This window comes from Protomyctophum bolini (assembly GCF_963924005.1).
Source record: "Protomyctophum bolini genome assembly, chromosome: 13".
Taxonomy (NCBI): Eukaryota; Metazoa; Chordata; class Actinopteri; order Myctophiformes; family Myctophidae; genus Protomyctophum; species Protomyctophum bolini.
The window spans coordinates 10,566,497-10,586,116 of NC_137874.1; the positions used below are offsets into that span (position 1 = coordinate 10,566,497).

The following is a 19,620-nucleotide window of genomic DNA, read 5'->3' on the forward strand; positions in this document are numbered from 1 at the left end:
TTCCGACTGTTTGACAAATTCTCAGATAAACAGCACATTCTCGTTGCGCGCCGTCAGTTGACTTTGGAGGATGACTCTGTTGTCCCATAGTCTCACATGAATGTTGATACACGCATTCATGCACATAATGTGTACACACACACACACACACACACACACACGCACACACACACACACACGCACACACACGTTTGTATTGCTATACTTGTGAGGACATCAACGTTTTAGGACGACAATCGTGTGAACATGTCTCTCTGCGAAGCGCGACACTTTGCGAGCATAGTGAGCTTGAGCTTGGTGCATGACACCAGCCCGCAACTAAGTATAAATCACGCTTACTGTATATATCTCACCCCAACCCCTATAAATCTAACATCAACTACTACAGCTAATCCTATAATCCCTACCGGAGTCTAAACCTAGCATCTGCTACAGCCTAACCCTAACCCCAACCTGAGTCTTTTGCCAAGTGTAAACGCAAAATCTGAACCTTTTTTTTTATCTTCTACTAAAGCCTCAATTTATCTTGTGAGGTCCTGGGAGATCCAGAAAATGGTCCTCACAATGTCTATTTCTGAATACATTTGGCCCTCACAAGTATAATAACACAAATAACGCACGCACGCCCAGAGTGAGGCCCTCTTCCCCCTGTTGAAACCCTGCAGGAGGAGGACCATGTGAGAGCACTGTGTGGGAAAGCTGCATTCTGCACAATTTTCTCCTTTTCTTTTTTTTTTTTTATATGATTTATGGCCTATCTGAACACTCTGCCTGAAGACCCCGGCATTCCTGACATTAATGTAGCCAAAGGTTTCAGTTGTACTGTAGCCAAGTGGTCACTATGATTCCTCTTAATCCATTTTGGGCGGGAACCCCTTTTGGTGTTAGCATTACGTTGTGCTTTAGCTATTGAAAAATAGCAGATCTACAAACTCGTAGCGCGCCACCGAGTGGCGCGCTACGAGCTTGTAGGTCTGCTATTTTTTTTTAAATCGAAGAACGACTGACACAGAAACATAGCTTTTTCAGAAAACTGTCAGGATGTAGAAGACATTTATAGAATCTGATCTCGGGTCAGAATGGAAAACTGTCAGGATGTAGAAGACATGTTTAGAATCTGATCTCAGGTCAGAATGGGTTAAAGCGGTGGTTCTCAGACCTTTTCATGTCAAGGACCCCCAGATTAATATGTGTTTGGCCACGGACATCTGAAAGGAGTTTGGGCCAGGGATCCCCATACAAGATTAGTGTAGTTAATATGTTTCAGAAAATATTCCAAATTCTTCAAATTCTTCTGAAAATAAGTCGATCCACAAACTTAAATTGCAATGCGTAGTATATTAGGGTTATAGTGTAAAATTATTTTGATGCTATAGCGAACACTGAGACGCCCCGAGGGCGAGAGAGAGTGCACGCATCCGCCTGGGTGACGGCAGACTGCTGGGCGAGCGCTGGTGCTTTGGCATGGTGGGGGGGTCCAACATATGGAATGAATTCTGTACTGGCCAATATGGAGCGTGCCTTGAGTGTACAGGGTTTGATGAGGTCAGATCAACGTACAGTATGGAATGTCAGGACAGGTCAGCTCCATATATGGAGATCTAAGGGTGGCAGCGGGGGCAGTGTCTTCAGTGTACAGGGTTTGATGAGGGCCCAGGTAGGGCCGGGCCTTAATTTTCGGGCCTGTTGAGAACTCTAGTTTTCGCCGGCTGCCGGGCGCGGCCGCAGTAATAACTTTGGGGCAGGCCCGTCTAGAGTTTAAATGGACAGGTATCAGTCAAAAGGGAGACATCAAAGTGGAAGGATGGATGGGGAAGGATCAACATATGGAATGTCAGAACATGTTCTGACATATTCATCTATGGAGATTTAAGGGTTTGTGGTCAGATGTAGAGTTGCTGGCCAAAATTGATGACATCAGTGACTCCATACATGGGCTTAATTACGACAGCAGGTCGCATTTACTATGACTATGTCACGTGAGGTCACAAGACCTGGGCTTTCCCATGTATGGGTATTTTGAGTGAAACTGACTGAAAAAAAAAAACCGATTTCATAGTAAATGCAACCTGTGGTCGCAACAAATGCTGGGGAACCTCCCTGGAACCTCCTCAAGGACCCCTGGGGGACCCCGGACCCCACTTGAAGAACCACCGTGTAAAAGGATACGCTCCCAGCCATGCTGTGCATGCTGACGTGAGCCACTGACGTTTCTGTAAGTAGGTTAGTATAGCGAGCAATTATAGATCAATATCCCTAATCACTTTTGCTTTTTGCCCGGGCACATTTCCCCCCCAGCCAATCGTGCTCATTGGGTTTGACGGTTCCTTCCTGTCGTGGGGCCTTTCGTAGTGCCTCGCATACTTCCCTGGAAGACACCCACAGCTAGATATAATCACTGGGAGTTGCCTCTCTGAACTCGTTAAGCCACGACACCGAGTCATTTAAAGCCCTCCGCAGTTCCACAACCGAGTATTAATTCCAAAACAAGGCAGCAATTAGATGTCATTGACTCCAGTTAAACATATCAGCTCAACATACCGCGGAGAGAAAATGATCCGTCTGTGTGTGTGTGACAGTGGTTCTCGGCTGGTTTCACACCAAGACGACCGTCAATTAAATACAGTCATCTGTGATCCTGTTGAATCCTCTCGGGGGGGGGCACTGGATCATGAGTTGACTGGTCGAGAGAAAAAAAACTGTCTGGGGCATAATGACCATCACATGCTTCATGTATAAACAAGCAGCGAAGCTTGGAGGTAACTATTCACACTCACATTTAAATAAAACTGATAGTGTGGTAGGACTGCTCATTTGGCGTAACGTTTCTTTTTGTTCTTTTGTCAAAGATGAAGTCAAAGAACCGTCCCACAGATCTAAGGTCTTTAGATCAGTGGTTCTCAAAAAATGGGGTCCGCAGGGACCCTCAGGGTTCCTTGAAGCGGCTCCGAATGGACCCTTAAGGTCAAGGTCAAGGTAAACTTTATTGTCCACAAGGGAACTTTGTGTTGGGCTTTCACCCCAGCTACAGCCACACATAAAACATCAATGACCGACAAAAATACATTACAGAGGAAGACACAACATTACACCATTGCACACGTGATGTGGATAATCTAGCCTCACGCGGTTACTGCTGTTTCAGAGCCTCGTTCAACATCTTGGTTGATGCTGGTACATCAACGATTTGTTTAAATCTGATGTACTTCCACTTACAGGGCCTTTTGGTTCCACTTGTTATGGCGGTTCTCAGAGTTATGGGGGTCCTTGACATGAAACAAAGTTTGAGTACCACAGTCTTAAATGATTGTTCCATCACAGTCATGGCCTCCGTGTTAACGATGACCTGAGGGTTTATTGGTCTGATGCAACACTTGAGCGCTCGGGTGCTCTGCAGAAACTTGTGCGTAAGGTCACGAGGGTGCCATTCTAGTCACACAACAAAGGTAAATTGTTCTGCATTCTGCTCCAGGCACTTTAGCTCCGGACCAGAGATTTCAGGTTACAGAGCAAATATGTTTTTTTTTGTTTTGAGCAATACCGTTGAGGCACATTGCCTGGAGCTGTATCAGCACATTGTCATTGATTACTTAAGATTTTGTGTACTTTCGTGTAAACATGCAGTAATCCTGGTCTCTAAACTGCCTCCCCCTGGCCAGCCGGGGCGCCTGATGGAGGGGAAAGGAACTGGTTGGAATAACGTGTTCCTTCCACGCGCTACGTCCAACCAGGGAAACTCCCCCCTGTCAGGTGTAAAGGAGCAACTTGGACACTCGGGCATGAAGGGAGCATGAGTTAAGTCCGTTGCTCTCCCCAGGTTGGCGGAGGGTGTGTAGAGCCCAGGATCACAGTAGATGATTGGCACAGGGGTGAAAAATGGGTTACAAAATCGTGGGATAAAAATAAAAAAAGATTTCGTGTACTGCCAGAAAATATTGATTTCTGTCCATTGTTTTGGCTCTTGTGGGGAAAAGCTGTCACGCAGAAGAATATCTCGGCACGTTATTGCATGCAGAAAGTGGTTTAATCCATAAAGTAGACAGAGAAAATATAACAATAAAAAGGTGCCTTCGGTTCACACCATCTTCATTTATTTACTTTCCGGTGGTTGACGATGTTGCTCATATATATATATACTGTACATTCTAATGACGATGTTCAGGGTGTTTTCAGAGACACTTGAAACATCAACCGATGTGTTGCGTGCGTCATACCATTTAGTGTGTTTTAACAAGAAAATCCTTTCTGCAACATTCCAGAGACTGTGGCAGTCCAAGTCATGTCTGACCGGACGTTCAGGGTCATTTGCACTGCGGGCCACGATACCAGACAGACACAAGTCACTGTAAAACAAACAAGCATGCATGCACGTTGTTTTTGTTTGTTGTTTTGTCTTTGAAATGTTCAGATTGCTCTTCCCTAAAAGTCCCTAAAGGCCAAACCCTGCTGTATACTGTTGAGTCCAGGAACTGTATCTCTAGAGACATTGCGTTCAGCATTGCGTTCAGCGATATTTCTATGAGCCCAGGGTCATGTTTGGGAACGGGGAACAGCTTGTTTAGGACAAACACAGAACTTGTGCTATTAATCCAAATGAGCTTGGCTTTTGCATCTCTCCTGCAGTGTGGTGTGATGTCATGACATCTTTACGAGGTAGAAACATATCTTGCCTGTCCTCAACAACCAGAGAGGTGGGGGGGGGCGGGGGGGGGGGCGGAGGGGGAGGGGTTTGGGGGGGGGGGGGGGGGGGGGGGGACTTTACAAACTCGACTATCAATCAATGTCTCTTACAAAGACATGGAATGTCTTTCAACTCCCTTAACCACATGAACCCTTGCTTCCCTGTTATATTCTGGGCATGTCATGATGTGTGAACTAGGGATGTCCCCGATATGACAAATAAGGGCCGATACCGATACTTTTCCGTCACCGATACAGTATCGGGACATCTCTAGTGTGAACTTGAGCAAACGCTGGAGAAAAAAAAGAGCAGTCCAACACGCTTGTAGATTGGTTACTGTTGCTAGTATGACTTACAACAAAGTACAGGAGGTTTAAGGGATTATAATCTTGTCTTTTTCTACTCTCTCTTTTTCACACGCAGCTGATTTCGGCGTGTCGGCAAAGAATAACAAAACCTTGCAGAGGCGAGATTCTTTCATCGGAACGCCGTACTGGTGAGTTGGTCATACATGATGATGACACACATGGGAATAACGTGGTATGCTGTTTTGTACAAACTGAATTATAGACGTGTGACTAAGAATATACTTCCTGTTTCCTGGAAAAGCACACAAATGAACCTCCCACATATAGACACACACACACACACACACACACACACACACACACACACACACACACACACAGTTTATTTTTTTTTCCCCTTTTTTCCTTTATTGGAGTATTCCCAATTTTCAGTACTTTTACTTATACTCCACTACATCTAAGTGAGTGTTTTAATTGGCAGTATTGACTATTGATACCTTTACTTGGTCAAATAATGTAGTACTTTTTCCACCGCTAGGCTTCAATGCCTCAAACCAGAGTACTCGTGCTGAGACATCCAGTTCCTAGGGTAGACCAGTGTGTGTCTGTGGACTTTGCCCCGTGGGTCATTTCTATGAATATGCCAGTGAACAGTCACCCATTGACCATCCCAGTACAATGACGGCTTAACCCTGCCCTTTTATGTTGCACAACTCTGAATAGTTTCAAACTCTCCGCAGTCTTTTGTGTACACCTTTCACTGCGCGCACTGATTGACTGAGTCAACATGAAACTGGGCTTGCACAGTGCAGGCCTAACATGACACCACTTGAGTCAATTTAAGAGTGCGTGTGTTTGCCAGAGGCGCTTTGCAAATTATCGGCAAACAAAAGTTGACTTGTGAAGCACGCCTGCTATCGACATCAGATCAGTCTATGGTTGTTATCAGCTGGAGATATAGATATTATTCTAATTATCAACTTAAGACAACAATGGCCACATACTAAACTCACATTATGGCCAGTTGGCCTGTCACTCTTTGTTTGATGTGTTGAAAAGCTGTCAAGTAAACGGTTCAATGTGATTCTGTCTTTCTTGATTTACAATTCCCAAGCTTTAGTGAGTGAGTTGTAGGTTATCTATTGTCTGTTAGGTTCCTCAATATAACTTTAATTAAATAATTTAGATTTATTTGCAATACTTTCACCCCAAAATTCCAATAATGTACAGTATATGGACACACAAAATGTATAAAATGCAAGTGCTTTTTAAAATCTGTCACACCTGTCGCACTTGCGACTGATACGAGAACCTGCCTTGAATGAATAGTTTGTTGTTGTTTGTATAACCTTGGCCTTGTGTGTGTGTGTGTGTGTGTGTGTGTGTGTGTGTGTGTGTGTGTCTCAGGATGGCTCCCGAGGTGGTGATGTGCGAGACGATGAAGGACGCTCCGTACGACTACAAGGCGGACATCTGGTCCTTGGGCATCACGCTGATCGAGATGGCCCAGATCGAGCCTCCGCACCACGAGCTCAACCCCATGAGGGTGCTGCTGAAGATAGCCAAGTCAGACCCCCCCAGCCTCGAGCAGCCACACAAATGGTCAGAGTTCTTTCTTTCTTTATTCAACCTGAATGAAGCACAGTCATGGTTGCACATTGCATTGTCAAATGTGTCATTTAAAACTGAAGGGCTCAGCTCTGTTGTGGAGTAAGAGGAGTACAAGTAGGGCCTACAGTTGAGCTCTGTTGTGGAGTAAGAGGAGTCCAGTAGGGCCTACAGTTGAGCTCTGTTGTGGAGTAAGAGGAGTCCAGTAGGGCCTACAGTTGAGCTCTGTTGTGGAGTAAGAGGAGTCCAGTAGGGCCTACAGTTGAGCTCTGTTGTGGAGTAAGAGGAGTCCAGTAGGGCCTACAGTTGAGCTCTGTAGACAAGATATTAGGGAATCGATAGAATCAAGAGCGGTTTATTTGTCACTCACGAAATGTTGGATAGCTCTAACAATCTTTACCTTACTGGTAAGCAGTATTTGAGCTCCACAGAGTAAAACAAAGTAGCTACAGTATATATACAGTATATATATATATATATATATAGTGGTTAATGCAGATTTCAAATTTCTTAGTACTTAGAAACCAAAAAATATATATATATATATATATGATATATATTGATAGTTGAATTGAATTAATTTCAATGTCATATTAAGAGAGAGCGCTTGTGCGCGTGCACTCTGCTGTGCACCAGACGAGTCGTTATCTCTTTCTCCTCTTCCAGCCCTGCATTGCTCTCCCTGACTGTTCCATAACCTATAGCCACAGCTCACCAGCCAGACAGGCCTTTTTAACGGGCACTAAGCTGTGGCTTTTCCAATCACTTTTATCATAAACATTTTACGAGGTCCTGAGTGTCCCGGGCCGTCTTCAATTTATGGCGGAGCTAAACGCTGAATGCAGAGCTCTCTATTTACCGGGGCGACTGTACAGCACCGACGCAGCATTCCTGGAAGTGTTTGCCGTGTCAGGAGTTATCTGAAAGCAAGCAGCCCGACACCCGCTGCCTTCGTCTCTCACCACCCCTTCCCCTCCCCGTCGGTTTGATTAATGCCTCTTCCCTGTGTTTACTTTCAGGACGCGGGACTTTAAAGATTTCCTGAAGAAGTCTTTGGATAAGAACCCAGAAACCCGGCCATCTGCAGCTCAGCTCTTGGAGGTACCTACTACTGCGCACACACACACACACACACACACAAGCACACGCGCACACACACACACACACACACTGAGCAACATCTATAACTCAGCAAATATTGTACGACTCAGCGCTTTGTTTAATGGTGTGCCATAGGTTCTCATTGTCCTTATCACAGACTGACACACGTGTGTGTGTGTGTGTGTGTGTGTGTGTGTGTGTGTGTGTGTGTGTGTGCGTGCGCACACACACACACACACACACACACACACACACACACACACACACACACACACACACACACACACACAGCCTTTATCACCAGTAAATCCTCTATTTTAAGCCATGCATTCAATATTTGAGAATGGGGAAATGTGTGGTGCCATGCAGAGGGCTTTGGCGTGTGCGAGAGATGGGGAGAGAGAGAGAGAGAGAGGGGAAGTGAAAGAAAGGGCTAGGGCAGTTACGACAAAGAGGAACAGATTTATCACAAATTGCTAAATGTTTAAATGACAGGAAGGGCAATGAAAATGGTGGAAAAGGGCATACGCGAATGAAAAGTGAACTGGGTGTGTATGAGAGAGAATTAAAATGCAAGAGCCACAGTTTCCTGTCTGAAGCCCACAGCTGAGGGAATGCCGGCTATTTACATTCCTCTGCCTCAGCCAATGGCATGTCTGGAAAGCCCGAACACGGCCACCCCTGGCCAATTAGGAGGGGCGAGGTGAATATCCTAAGCCCTGAGGCCTTCTGGGAATTCTGTGTGTGCGCTCCAGTGGGATAGATAGAGAGAGAGGGAGAGAGAGAGAGAGAGAGGCGCGGTTCGGTTCGGAGGGTTTTAAGATGGTTATCGCACCCCCGCCGTAAACTTGTCACGCCCGTCTGATGTGCTGTGTTTAGAATAGATGGCTTCACCACACGACTGAGCTGCAAATGTGTCCCGCTGAGTCTGGGACGGCACCGTGCCGCGTTCAGCCGCCGTTTGTGTGGCTATATCAAAGGCCATTGTTTCACCACCACAGTTGAGGATTTCTAACATTGAAACATGAACGTCGGTGTACATTTTTAGCTTTCAGCACCTTCCAAGTCAGTAGTCAGAGAAATATTTATGATTCCAGTGAACTGCCGGAACCCTCCCGATGTTGGGAAAACGGTTGTAGTACAAGTATAGACATGGTCTTACCGTGGCTAAAACACAATCAGCACTGTAGGTGGATGTTGTGCATTATGTCGTGTCTGTTACTGTTACAGAGGAGGGAAGGACTAAAGATGGCCAGATACAAGTGTAGGTGCCGCTAGGTGCATACAATTGAATCCAATTCAAAGGGCTTTATTGGCATGAGAAAACATACGTTTACATTGCCAAAGCAAAAAGTGGAACAAAAGTCAGAATCTCCAATAAATCAATTTCTATGTACTGTACCAAGACCACTCGATGCAGGTATAGTGCAGGAATACACACAATGATTAGTCTTTAGGGTGGCTGTGTTCCACTTGATATCCTTCTCCTATGTAGTGTCTGAGTTTAAGATGGTGTGACGCACGAGAACCAGATACAAGTCTTCGTCCTGAACATATCTTCAAGAGATCTCCCTCAAATGGAAGAACTGCATGTGGTTCAGTCACTCTCACTTACTTTCTCTCTCCTCTTGTTCTTTATTATACTCTCTCTCCCTCTCTCTCTCTCCCCCTCTCTCTCTCCCTCTCTCTTTCATCTCTCCCTGTCCGTAAGAGGAGGAAATGACAAAAGAAAACCACATAAAAGTCTTCGTCGTCAAAATATTTTCAAGAGATCACTGTCGAACGTGCCCTGGAAGCACTGCGTGTGATGCGTGCAACCCGCCCTCTCTCTCTCTCTCTCTCTCTCTCTCTCTCTCTCTCTCTCTCTCTCTCTCTCTCTCTCTCTCTCTCTCTCTCTCTCTCTCTCTCTCTCTCTCTCTCTCTCTCACTCACTCACTCACTCACTCACTCACTCACTCACTCACTCACTCACTCACTCACTCACTCACTCACTCACTCACTCACTGTATGGAATGTTGTATACACAGTGACATGATACACTATCAGTCACCGTGGCTGCGGCTGGCAGGAGACCATCTGGCCACTGGGGACTCTTACTCTGTACATAGATACTTCTCTCATGGGACTCTTACTCTGTACATAGATACGTCTCTCATGGGACTCTTACCAAGGGGCCAGTGAGGCGCTCCAACGTTGAAGCGGCTGGGCCCTGGTGGTAAGAGGAAGGACTGCAGGCGGACCCGTGGATTCATGACGAGGAAACCCCGTGCAGCTGGGCTTTAACATTGATCGCTCGGTTGCACTTCCGCATTGGACCACCGAAGTTTGGTGGTCCAATGCGGAAATGCGCCCAAAAAGGCGGAAATAGACGGTCCTTCGGGCTGCTTCAAAACGCCACTGAGCAACTTCCACTGACATGAATAGCGGAGGGGGGCGGAGCTTCGCGCCAGATCAGTCTCTATCCTTTTAATACTCTATGACTCTTTTGGAGTTTCATGGAGAAAAAACATTACAATAATCCAAAAAAGTTTTTCTCTGGATTAATTTCCCCTCCTTCATTACATGAAAATAAAAGACACGCATTCATTTTTTTAAGTTGCAGTGCCATTAAGGCTCATTTCCTCCTAAACAATAATTGGGCATTACTGTTATAATATCCGGATTGGTTTTATTTTTCTTTATTTCTGTGGACACACAGCCAACGGCTCATTACAATTACAAACACTGAATCTGACTTCATCACTGCCCACTTGAGACTTGAAACTTTCACCGAAGCACTTCTATCTCTGCCCATTTGTCTCCAAATGGAAATGGTGATCTTTTTAAACACTTGCCTCACAACAACAATGCTGGTATAATATCTGCAGAAATCGATTTCAGTTTTTAGTTTTTAACATGCATGGATTACATAGATTATCAAGATTTCTATTGAATATAAAGTCAGTGTGATGGCAGGTACATGGTCCTAATATGAATATAAAGTCAGTGTCATGGCAGGTACATGGTCCTAATATGATATATAAAGTCAGTGTGATGGCAGGTACATGGTCCTAATATGATATATAAAGTCAGTGTGATGGCAGGTACATGGTCCTAATATGATATATAAAGTCAGTGTGATGGCCGGTACATGGTCCTAATATGAATATAAAGTCAATGTGATGTACATGGTCCTAATATGTCAGGAGTCCATTCTGTTTGTATTCACCCTCTCGCCAGCGATAACCTGCAGCTCACATTTTGAGAAACTGAAAATACACACGCGAGACTTCCTCGCACACTTTGACCACACCAGGTGGCTGAGCCTCTACTACGCCCTGGAGGAGTAAGGAGGACTCTTTAAATACAAAATGAACAAAGTAAAAAGTACCTGCATATAGAGACGGGTTCACAGTTCTAGAGTGTTTATGGAGGAGAACCGATGATGGGGCGTTTTTTGGTCACCTGCACCACAGTGCCGTCTGCACCCTCCGCTGGTCCTCGGGTCCAACCATGTGGTTCCTATTTGAACCATTTCACGCCCTGACGCCAGTCAAGCCGTCCATGTAAGAGTCCAAAATGGCCCGGTCGCCGGTCCATTGCACTGGGAAACATCAAACAATCAGGCCTAAGCTCTGCTGAGCCGTGTCTAAGATCAAAAAAATGTCTGCAAAAACAACAGCGCTATAAGGCCCCGTTTGGGCTGTCGTGTTACACCGCCGTCAGCCCTTTTCCCACCCTGCTTTGATTCCTTCCAGTGAGAAATGGGGCTTTGGTCTGAGCATGGGGTGGTCTGGGTTCAGTGGTCAGCAATGTGAAGCTACAGTTTGATATATATAATCCACTGCAGTATGTTTATCCCATTCTGACCTGAGATCAGATTCTAAAAGTGTCTTCTACATCCTGACAGTTTTCTGAAAAAGCTATGTTTCTATGTCAGTGGTTCTTCGAATTTTCAAAAATAGCAGACCTACAAGCTCGTAGCGCGCCACTCGGTGGCGCGCTACGAGCTTGTAGATCTGCTATTATTCAATAGCTAAAGCATAACATAATGCTAACACCAAAATTGATTCCCGCCCCAAAATGGGTTAAAGATGGTACTGCAGAGTTTTTGTGAACCTTCTTATTCCATGCACTTTTTAGCCCCTCCTATGTCCAGCTTTGTGTGTACCCCATAGCGATGGTTTGATTGGCTGAGCACCCCATAGTGATGGTTTGATTGGCTGAGCACCCCATAGCGATGATTTGATTGGCTGGGCAATGTACGTAATTGAGGATAAAAAGTCAATTGAGGACGCTGGAATGTGATGATGTATGATGATAAGAACGCCCCTCACCAGCATTTCACTGCCTGTTGCTACTTGCTTTATTGTGGTGCACCGTGCATGGTATGCCGTTGTAGATGTAGACAGTAAGTACAGTATGTTACCTACTTGAGTACTGTACTGTACTTGAGTATTTACATTTTTGGACACTTTACTGTATGACTTTTCACTCTACTTCTACATTTCAAAGACAGATATTGCACTTTTGACTCTACTACCTTTCTAAGAATGTAAAACGAATTGCATTAAGCCGTATTTAAAATAGTGAAAATGGCAGACGTGTCAAGATGCAACATGTGACCTTGTAGGGCTGCTATTTTCAGTATTAATATTTTAATGAGTACTTTGTCCTCCACTGAGGGTATGGCAGTAAATCACCTTGAACCTTGCACCTACTGTGCTATTACTAGCAACTATGATGAAGACAAGGTCACGGATTAGCCTGAGTCACCCCAAGGCCCTCTGTGTTGTTGTGTCTTGAAGCTGGTCTCCTTCAGTCCGTGAGAGAGCACTCAGGAAGTGGCGCTGTGCTGTTTGGGGAGGCTCAATCATTTCAGCTGAATGCCCCCGTCAGTAAATTACCTTGGAACTGTAGATCATTGGCATTAAGCCTCAAGGTTGTGGGTTCACTAGTCTTACCTCCCGAGGTAAGCTAACACGCACTGTATGGTCTCAAAGCCTGTTACTGTGTGCATCTGAAAAATACGATGGGCCTACAGTATATAGTATACAGTGTAGTATACCGTGGAGCTTTGCTGTTTTCCTCTCTCTCTGTTGTATTACGTCAATGGGAGAGAGACCTGGGGGTGGTTTGAATTTGAAATAAGGTTTCTCTGGTGGAATGTACCTTTATTATGATTATGAATGTCTATAGTTTGTTATTTACTCAGTAAAGCTGACTTTTATATTGTGCCATTTGGTCATTTTGCGACCAATTGCATGGCATGATGAGCATGGTCTTTTACAAGTACAACCCACGTTTGTTAACAGCCCATCTAAGCCTCTGTTGTGCAGTGGCTTAGTAGTTGTTTTAGGCACATTTACCTGACTTATTGTTGGGTATAAATGACCGTTGTTTGTCACTGGAGAAGTTAAAAGCTTAGAGCTAATATGGTCCTCATGGACAGGACCCAGCAGAAGTGTACTCACACACGTGCACACGCACACACACGCACACACGCACACACGCACACACACACACACACACACACACACACACACAGCTTCATCCCCTTTCATGGCCTCCCCCTTTACCAGCTGTGGCAATTAAATTACACCATAGTGAAAATCAGCTAAATAATAGATACGTCCTTTATCTCGGCTGCACTACGCCTTTTCATTTAGCCTTCATGCCCAGCACGCCTGCCTCGTTTGTCCCACCTCTTTGCCTTGTGTACACGCATGTATTCAAGCTCATCTGCCAATTTTCCATTATGTCTCTGATGTCCGTTTGTTAGTTGTTTTTCTGACCAACCGTTCGTTGTTCAAGCTCATTTCAGAGCTGCCAGGTGGTGGATAGAGATTCTACCGCATTGAAAGTCTCCTTGCTTGTTGTCTTTCAGTCTCTCTCTCTCTTCCTCTCTCGCAGTAGCAGTTCGTCCATTGTCATGACCTGAAGCTATGTGCATGACTGTGGCAGTTTATTTTCTTTCTTTCTAACTGTGTGGTGGACATACTCTCCCGTTGTCATATCTGAACGTGTCTTAAACCTCCCTCCCACAGTTTGTGGTGATTGTTCATTTATCATTTCAGTACAGGTTAAATTAAACTAAAGTAAAGCCTTCGTGGTGATGGTTTGACTTTTCCCCTCCCTCAAGCACAAGCTATTGTACGCATGAAATGAATGAATGAATCTTCTTTGTTGTCAGCATGCAGCACCCAGCTAGCAACTGGTTGTACTGTACTGTAGTATGTGGTCGTTTGGCATGTTTATCCTGTGGTTGCATGCATTGCAGCCTCTTTATCCATGTTTACCTGTAAATATTATGTTTGCATACATTGAAAAGGGAGGATAGCGGGGGAGAGAGAGAGGGGTGAAAGCGAGTCAAAGTGGAGACAGTATTGTTTGTTTACTTCAGAGCAGGGTTGAGGAAAAAAGAGAGCTTCAGCAATGTGTCTGATTTAAGATTCATAACATGCGTTTGTGGTCCATTAGGACGGTGGTCTTGGGGGTTCCATTCCACGGTGGATTCAGGGGTCTGTGACTGCTGTATTAGGACACCGCAACACCACCGAAATACCATTTTAAGTCACCATGCTGTATTCTCTACTAACTATAGTGACTTCTGTCCCACAGCACCCCTTTGTGAGCTCGGTAACGACCAACCGGCCGCTGCGGGAGCTGGTGGCAGAGGCCAAGGCTGAGGTCATGGAGGAAATAGAAGACAATAGAGAGGAAGGCGAGGAGGATGACACCGCAGAACTCACCCTCACCGTGGTACGTCAACTGCATCCCCCCCCTTCTCCTTACTCCCCTTTCCATTCTTTCTTTGTTCGTTTGTAATCTTATTGTTTGTTGTTTATTTGGAAAGTGTGCCGTCCATTCCCGTAAAGCTTGGCGATTGAGCTCTGTCAATCGGCAGAGGTCAATCTCTGTGTACAATCATCAGAAGTTTTTTTTTTAGCCCCTCCTTCAGCTATTAGTGTAGATTAATTAAATTCCCATTGACAATGAATGGAGAATTTACGTCATATATGGACGAGCAAATCGACATGTACGATGATAAGAGCGCCCCTCACTTCACACGGGTGTGATTTTATTTTATTTTATTTTATTGCTTTTCCCCATAGATGTCATACGGTACTTGGTGTGTAATAATTAATATTTAAGGCAGCTAGCTATAGGCATTCTGTTTTGTTATCAAACTGCATGAAGTTGTATACTTCTACGGAGAAACGGCTAAGCTAATAGCAGGCCGCCATAGCAACAGTCTAGGCTGAAGTGGAGTGTGATTCTTCCCCATCTACATTCCACTATGCATGTTGAATCCTCCTGCGTGGGGATTCTTCTACTATTTCATAGTGGATTTGTACCTTGTGGAAGAACGAAACCCATTGTGGGCACCCGTCCCACTAGCCTGTCCCCTTTTGGGATGGGTTTGTGGTCATTCTTCTTACACACATACTGGTGGTTAATGGTGCTCAGCCAAACTGCGTCAGATGGCTCACAGCGTGCGATGTATATATTTGTTTTCGATCCCCATTGGGATCTCCGCCCCGGTATGATTTTTTTTTTTAGGGTGAAAAACCCATGCTTTGAGATCCACTATCCTATATTATTATGTCATCAGTTGACATTATGCTTTCTCATTTTACTCAATCATTTTGTTCTGTCTCAGACTTGAGAGTCACTCTCCGTGGTCTGGAGTTGTCTTTGTGTGTGTGGTCTGAGGTTTCGTAGGGTTGACTGGTCTTGGTAGACCTGGGAGTTTGTCTTTTAAGTATCAAATAATGCCTTTTAGCTAAAAAATAGAAAAGATGCTTTCCCGGTCTTAAGTTAACCCATATTGGACTGAGGTCGATTTAAAAAAAAAAAGGCTTCTAAATCCTCATTTTTTTCTGAAACCCTTTTCATGTCAAGGACCCCCAGAATTATCTATATTGGGCCACGGACCCCCATCTCAAAATATGTAGTTCCAGGGACCCCCCAGAAGCCAATATTTTATTTAAAAATAAAAAAATGTTGCGGAAATATATATTCAGACCTATGAGCTCGTAGCGCGCCACTCGGTGGCCCTAACCTTGTAGATCTGCTTTTTTTTCAATAGCTAAAGCATAACATAATGCTAACACCAAAAGGGGTTCCCGCCCCAAAATGGGTTAATGGGTTAACGTTAAACTCTACAGCCCGCAGAACGATGTGAGGGACGCGCTTCCTACGACCAAAAACCTCAACGTGTCCTTTCTTTTGAAGTCCTCGTTGACCTTCGCGGAGTGCTCGCCGTCTCTTGTAAACACGGCCTTTCCGGTGGTGTCCTTGGAAGGTCCTACGGCCCTGCATGCAGCGCTCTGCCTGCCAAGAAGGGCCGACGGTTCCCTCGAGCATTTAACGGTGGGCACTTGATTAGAAAGTGACGCAGTATCGTTGTGCCCGTAACCACAAACAAAAGGACAGAGACCGGAACACAGCCATTCAGCCACACAGTAGCAGCACAGCTAAATATAGGCACTACTCTGGGTCCAACTGCACCGTCAAATCCTGAGTGTGCTTGGAGTGTACAAAAGGTCAATTTTGTACACTCTCAGAGTTGACGGTGTGCTTTTTACTGTGTAATAATAATGTATAGAAAACACTTATCACCTCCCAGCCTGTGACTGAGACTGAGTTTTTTAGACAGGGTCCTGCCGTGGTTTACTGAATGTAAAACAACATGCCTTATGCTGCTGGCCCGACACCAATCTCGACCCGAAAATGTATTTTGGTTAGTGGAAATGTTGTTTCTGAGGAACGTGTTGAGTAGGGAAAATATTTGAGTCCTCACACAACTCCAGTATATTTCTAATAGAACGATATTTTAAAAGGTAGACCTGTGATGTTGTAAAGTCCTAGGGCATAAAGCATGTTTACCAACTCCCTCACTACCGTTGAACAGGATTCATAATTTCACCATCAAATTAAATCGGTTAGTCGCCTTATTATTCCAATCCTCAAATTAACATTTCCAGGTGAAAGAAAGAGCCCTCCCAATCATGTTCTAATGGGTGATTATGCTTTTACGGCCTTGCTAGATTATGGTTCTGATGATCCCCCAGGCTGTTAAAGGCCACATTCATATTCATGCTGCGTTCCTCTTGTCTAGACGAGGCGTTCCGCTGTGTCTCACAATCTTCACTCATAGTTTACATCTTCGTGATCGGCAAACGGAGAAGGTTTGCAGTGCACTTTCGCCTCGCCGTTTGAATCTCATCCCCCATCTTGTCTCCCAGAGGACAAGTGCCAACGCTCTCAAATGCACACAGACACGCAGAGACACACACGCAGGGCAGCTAGTCGTAAACAGCCACTAAAGGTCTTGGACCTCAGCCAGAGTGAGTTAGACGTGCAGTTCCTCCCTAGCAATCCATCATATATTATACAGCCAGACAGTGGTGTTTTTTAGAGGGCCCGTCGTAAAGATGTGATGACATTGACTCCATTCTAGGGAAGACGGCAGAGGGATAATTCAAGAGGCAGAATTGCCAGTCGGTCTTACAATGGCTGTAAAATCATCATGCAATTATTTTGAAGTGCCATTCTGTTCTTCACGAGCTTTAAAACCTACTTCAGCGGTTAAGCGTTTGACGGGATCGTTTAAGACGGAAACAGTTCATGGGTAAGTCGGACCTCTAATTTAACGTCAATGTTGACCCTCACAGACGGTCCTCTAATAACCCACCAGGCTCCTGTACACACACTGCTTCTGGGAATACCAAGATGGTCACCATTCCTATACATAATTTGTGAGCCATCGTTTTAAGTGCCCTTCCACTTCGGTACTAATTATCAGAGCTATTTATTGTCAATGGTCCCTCGCTGTATACTAGTGTGACGCTCAGAGGACCTCAGACATTAGCTTTTGGGCATTACTAAAAACATTAGCACCTTGAACGAGACCAATAGCATAGATGCTAACATGGAGGCTTTCAGTAGCTGTTTTCTTTTGACGTTTACATCTTTATATTGTCTCCACCAGGCCAAAGGCGTGGCAGAGAGACTATGCTTTTCACCCTGTCTGTCCGTCCTGTGCACACACACACACACACACACACACGCCTTGGATGCCAGAGCAGAACCTCTGCTCCACGTCTTTCTGATCTGCCTGTTATTGCGCCACCAGGAAGCCGATTTTTGCTACACATTTTTTATATCACTCCGACACTCCTACAGATTTTGTCCAAACATCATGCAAATCGGTACACAGCATCTCTATAGTCATGTGGTCAAGACGGATCTGTCCCATTTTTCATATTCTATTCCGATTGAAGCTTAGATTGGCTTCCAGAGTTTGCACGGTTGGTTCGTTTTGAACAAAAAATGCATTATTACCATTGTGGTCCCTTCTCATATTCGTGGCATGACAATGATGCCCTTTCTTTCTCTTTTTGTCCTCGACGTGAATCTCATTTCAGTCACCGGGCAAGGAGCCATGCCAGACCAGTCAGACCAGTATGGAAGGAGAGCCCATTCCGGACCCCCCGAGCCCCACCACGCCCTCACCCACCACGGCCACCCCCCCGGTCCCCAGGGACGAGGAGGCCCGTCCCAGCACCCCGGTGGTGGTGGTCCCGGTTCCCATGCCCCGCCTGAAGACCCCCCATGACGACCAGGAGGAGGAGCTGGTGGACAAGCTCGCCGACGAGGTCATGGACTCGGACAAGCCGGAGAGCGAGGCGTCTACCAAGACCTCGAGCACGGACTCTGGCATCGAGGACGGGAAGATCAGTCCCAGCTCGGAGGAGGAGAAGGTTCGACTCGTTTCCTTGTTTGTTCTGACCGCAACACACTACTATTGGACAATTTTCACACGGCCACACGTCTTAGCATTTATGTCATATTCATAGGGGTGGTGTTTCCCACGCCTCCAAGTATAATATTGGGGAAAGATCGTCGCTTTTATTCATTTGGTGACAGCAGTATATGGTATGTGTATGTATGTCCCAACAATGATTTTTAGTTTATAATAGCAATATGTCAACAATGAGTAAAACACTCCCAAAAAATGTAGTCTCTGTGACACATCTAGGGGCCACAATCTGCATTCAAAGATTTTCTTAGAAGCGTTGTCATTGGTCGAAAAAAAAAGAAGAAAAGACCTGCCGAAATGACTAACCAATCAGGAAGTAGACAGGCAAATCGAAAAGATATTGCTTATAGCAGCTTTAACCCATTTTGGGGCGGGAATCCCTTTTGGTGTTAGCATCATGTTATGCTTTAGCTATTTTTGAAAAATCAAAGAACGACTGACATAGAAAACAGCTTTTTCAGAAAACTGTCAGGATGTAGAAGACATTTTTTAGAATCTGATCTCAGGTCAAAATGGGTTAATTATCGTTGGTACAATTTATATGCACTAGTAATGAAACAGAATTCAACCCCTAAAGGTGGTGGACACGCCGGAGACGGAACAACAACAGACGCCGTCGCGGCGGCTCTTCCGAGGAGAGCCCGTCTCCGAGGAGAGCGTGGACGTCGTCATGGAACCGGCCGTCCAACCGGAGGTCCCCGTTAAGGTCCCGGTGTCCGAGGAGGAGGACGACACCGGCCCCGCCGCGGCGGACCTAGCGGAGCTAGCGCTAGCGCTAGCTACCCCCGCCGCCCCCACCCCCACCGCCACGTACACCACCATCACCCCCGTCACCCCCCCGAGCCACCCCGCTCCCACCCCGGTACCGGCGCCTCGCTCCGGGCTGAACGGCACCCTCAGAAACGGTCCCGAGCGGACCGAGTCCATCGGGTCCAACAACAACGCAGAGTGGATGTCGCCGCCCCGCGGCAGCAGCAACGGGAGGATTCCCAGCCATCGCTACTCGGACGCCGGGAGCCTGGTGTCGGAGACCCTGGACATGTCGGTGAACAGCAGGGACACCATCTCGCTCTCTGTCAAGGTACTGCGAGTCCACACACACACACACACACACA

The 19,620-nt window shown here is 45.7% G+C and overlaps 1 protein-coding gene across 1 annotated transcript in view; it reads left to right on the forward strand.

Annotated features, from left to right (window-relative positions):
• Nucleotides 1-19,620, forward strand: part of stk10 (serine/threonine kinase 10) — a 67,397-nt gene that overhangs the window by 31,290 nt on the left and 16,487 nt on the right. Inside the window, exons 5-10 of the mRNA XM_080780305.1 lie at nt 5,105-5,177; nt 6,397-6,591; nt 7,617-7,698; nt 14,299-14,439; nt 18,111-18,446; nt 19,083-19,586. Of these exons, the coding sequence (XP_080636431.1) occupies nt 5,105-5,177; nt 6,397-6,591; nt 7,617-7,698; nt 14,299-14,439; nt 18,111-18,446; nt 19,083-19,586 (1,331 nt within the window). The remainder of the gene's footprint in view (nt 1-5,104; nt 5,178-6,396; nt 6,592-7,616; nt 7,699-14,298; nt 14,440-18,110; nt 18,447-19,082; nt 19,587-19,620) is intronic.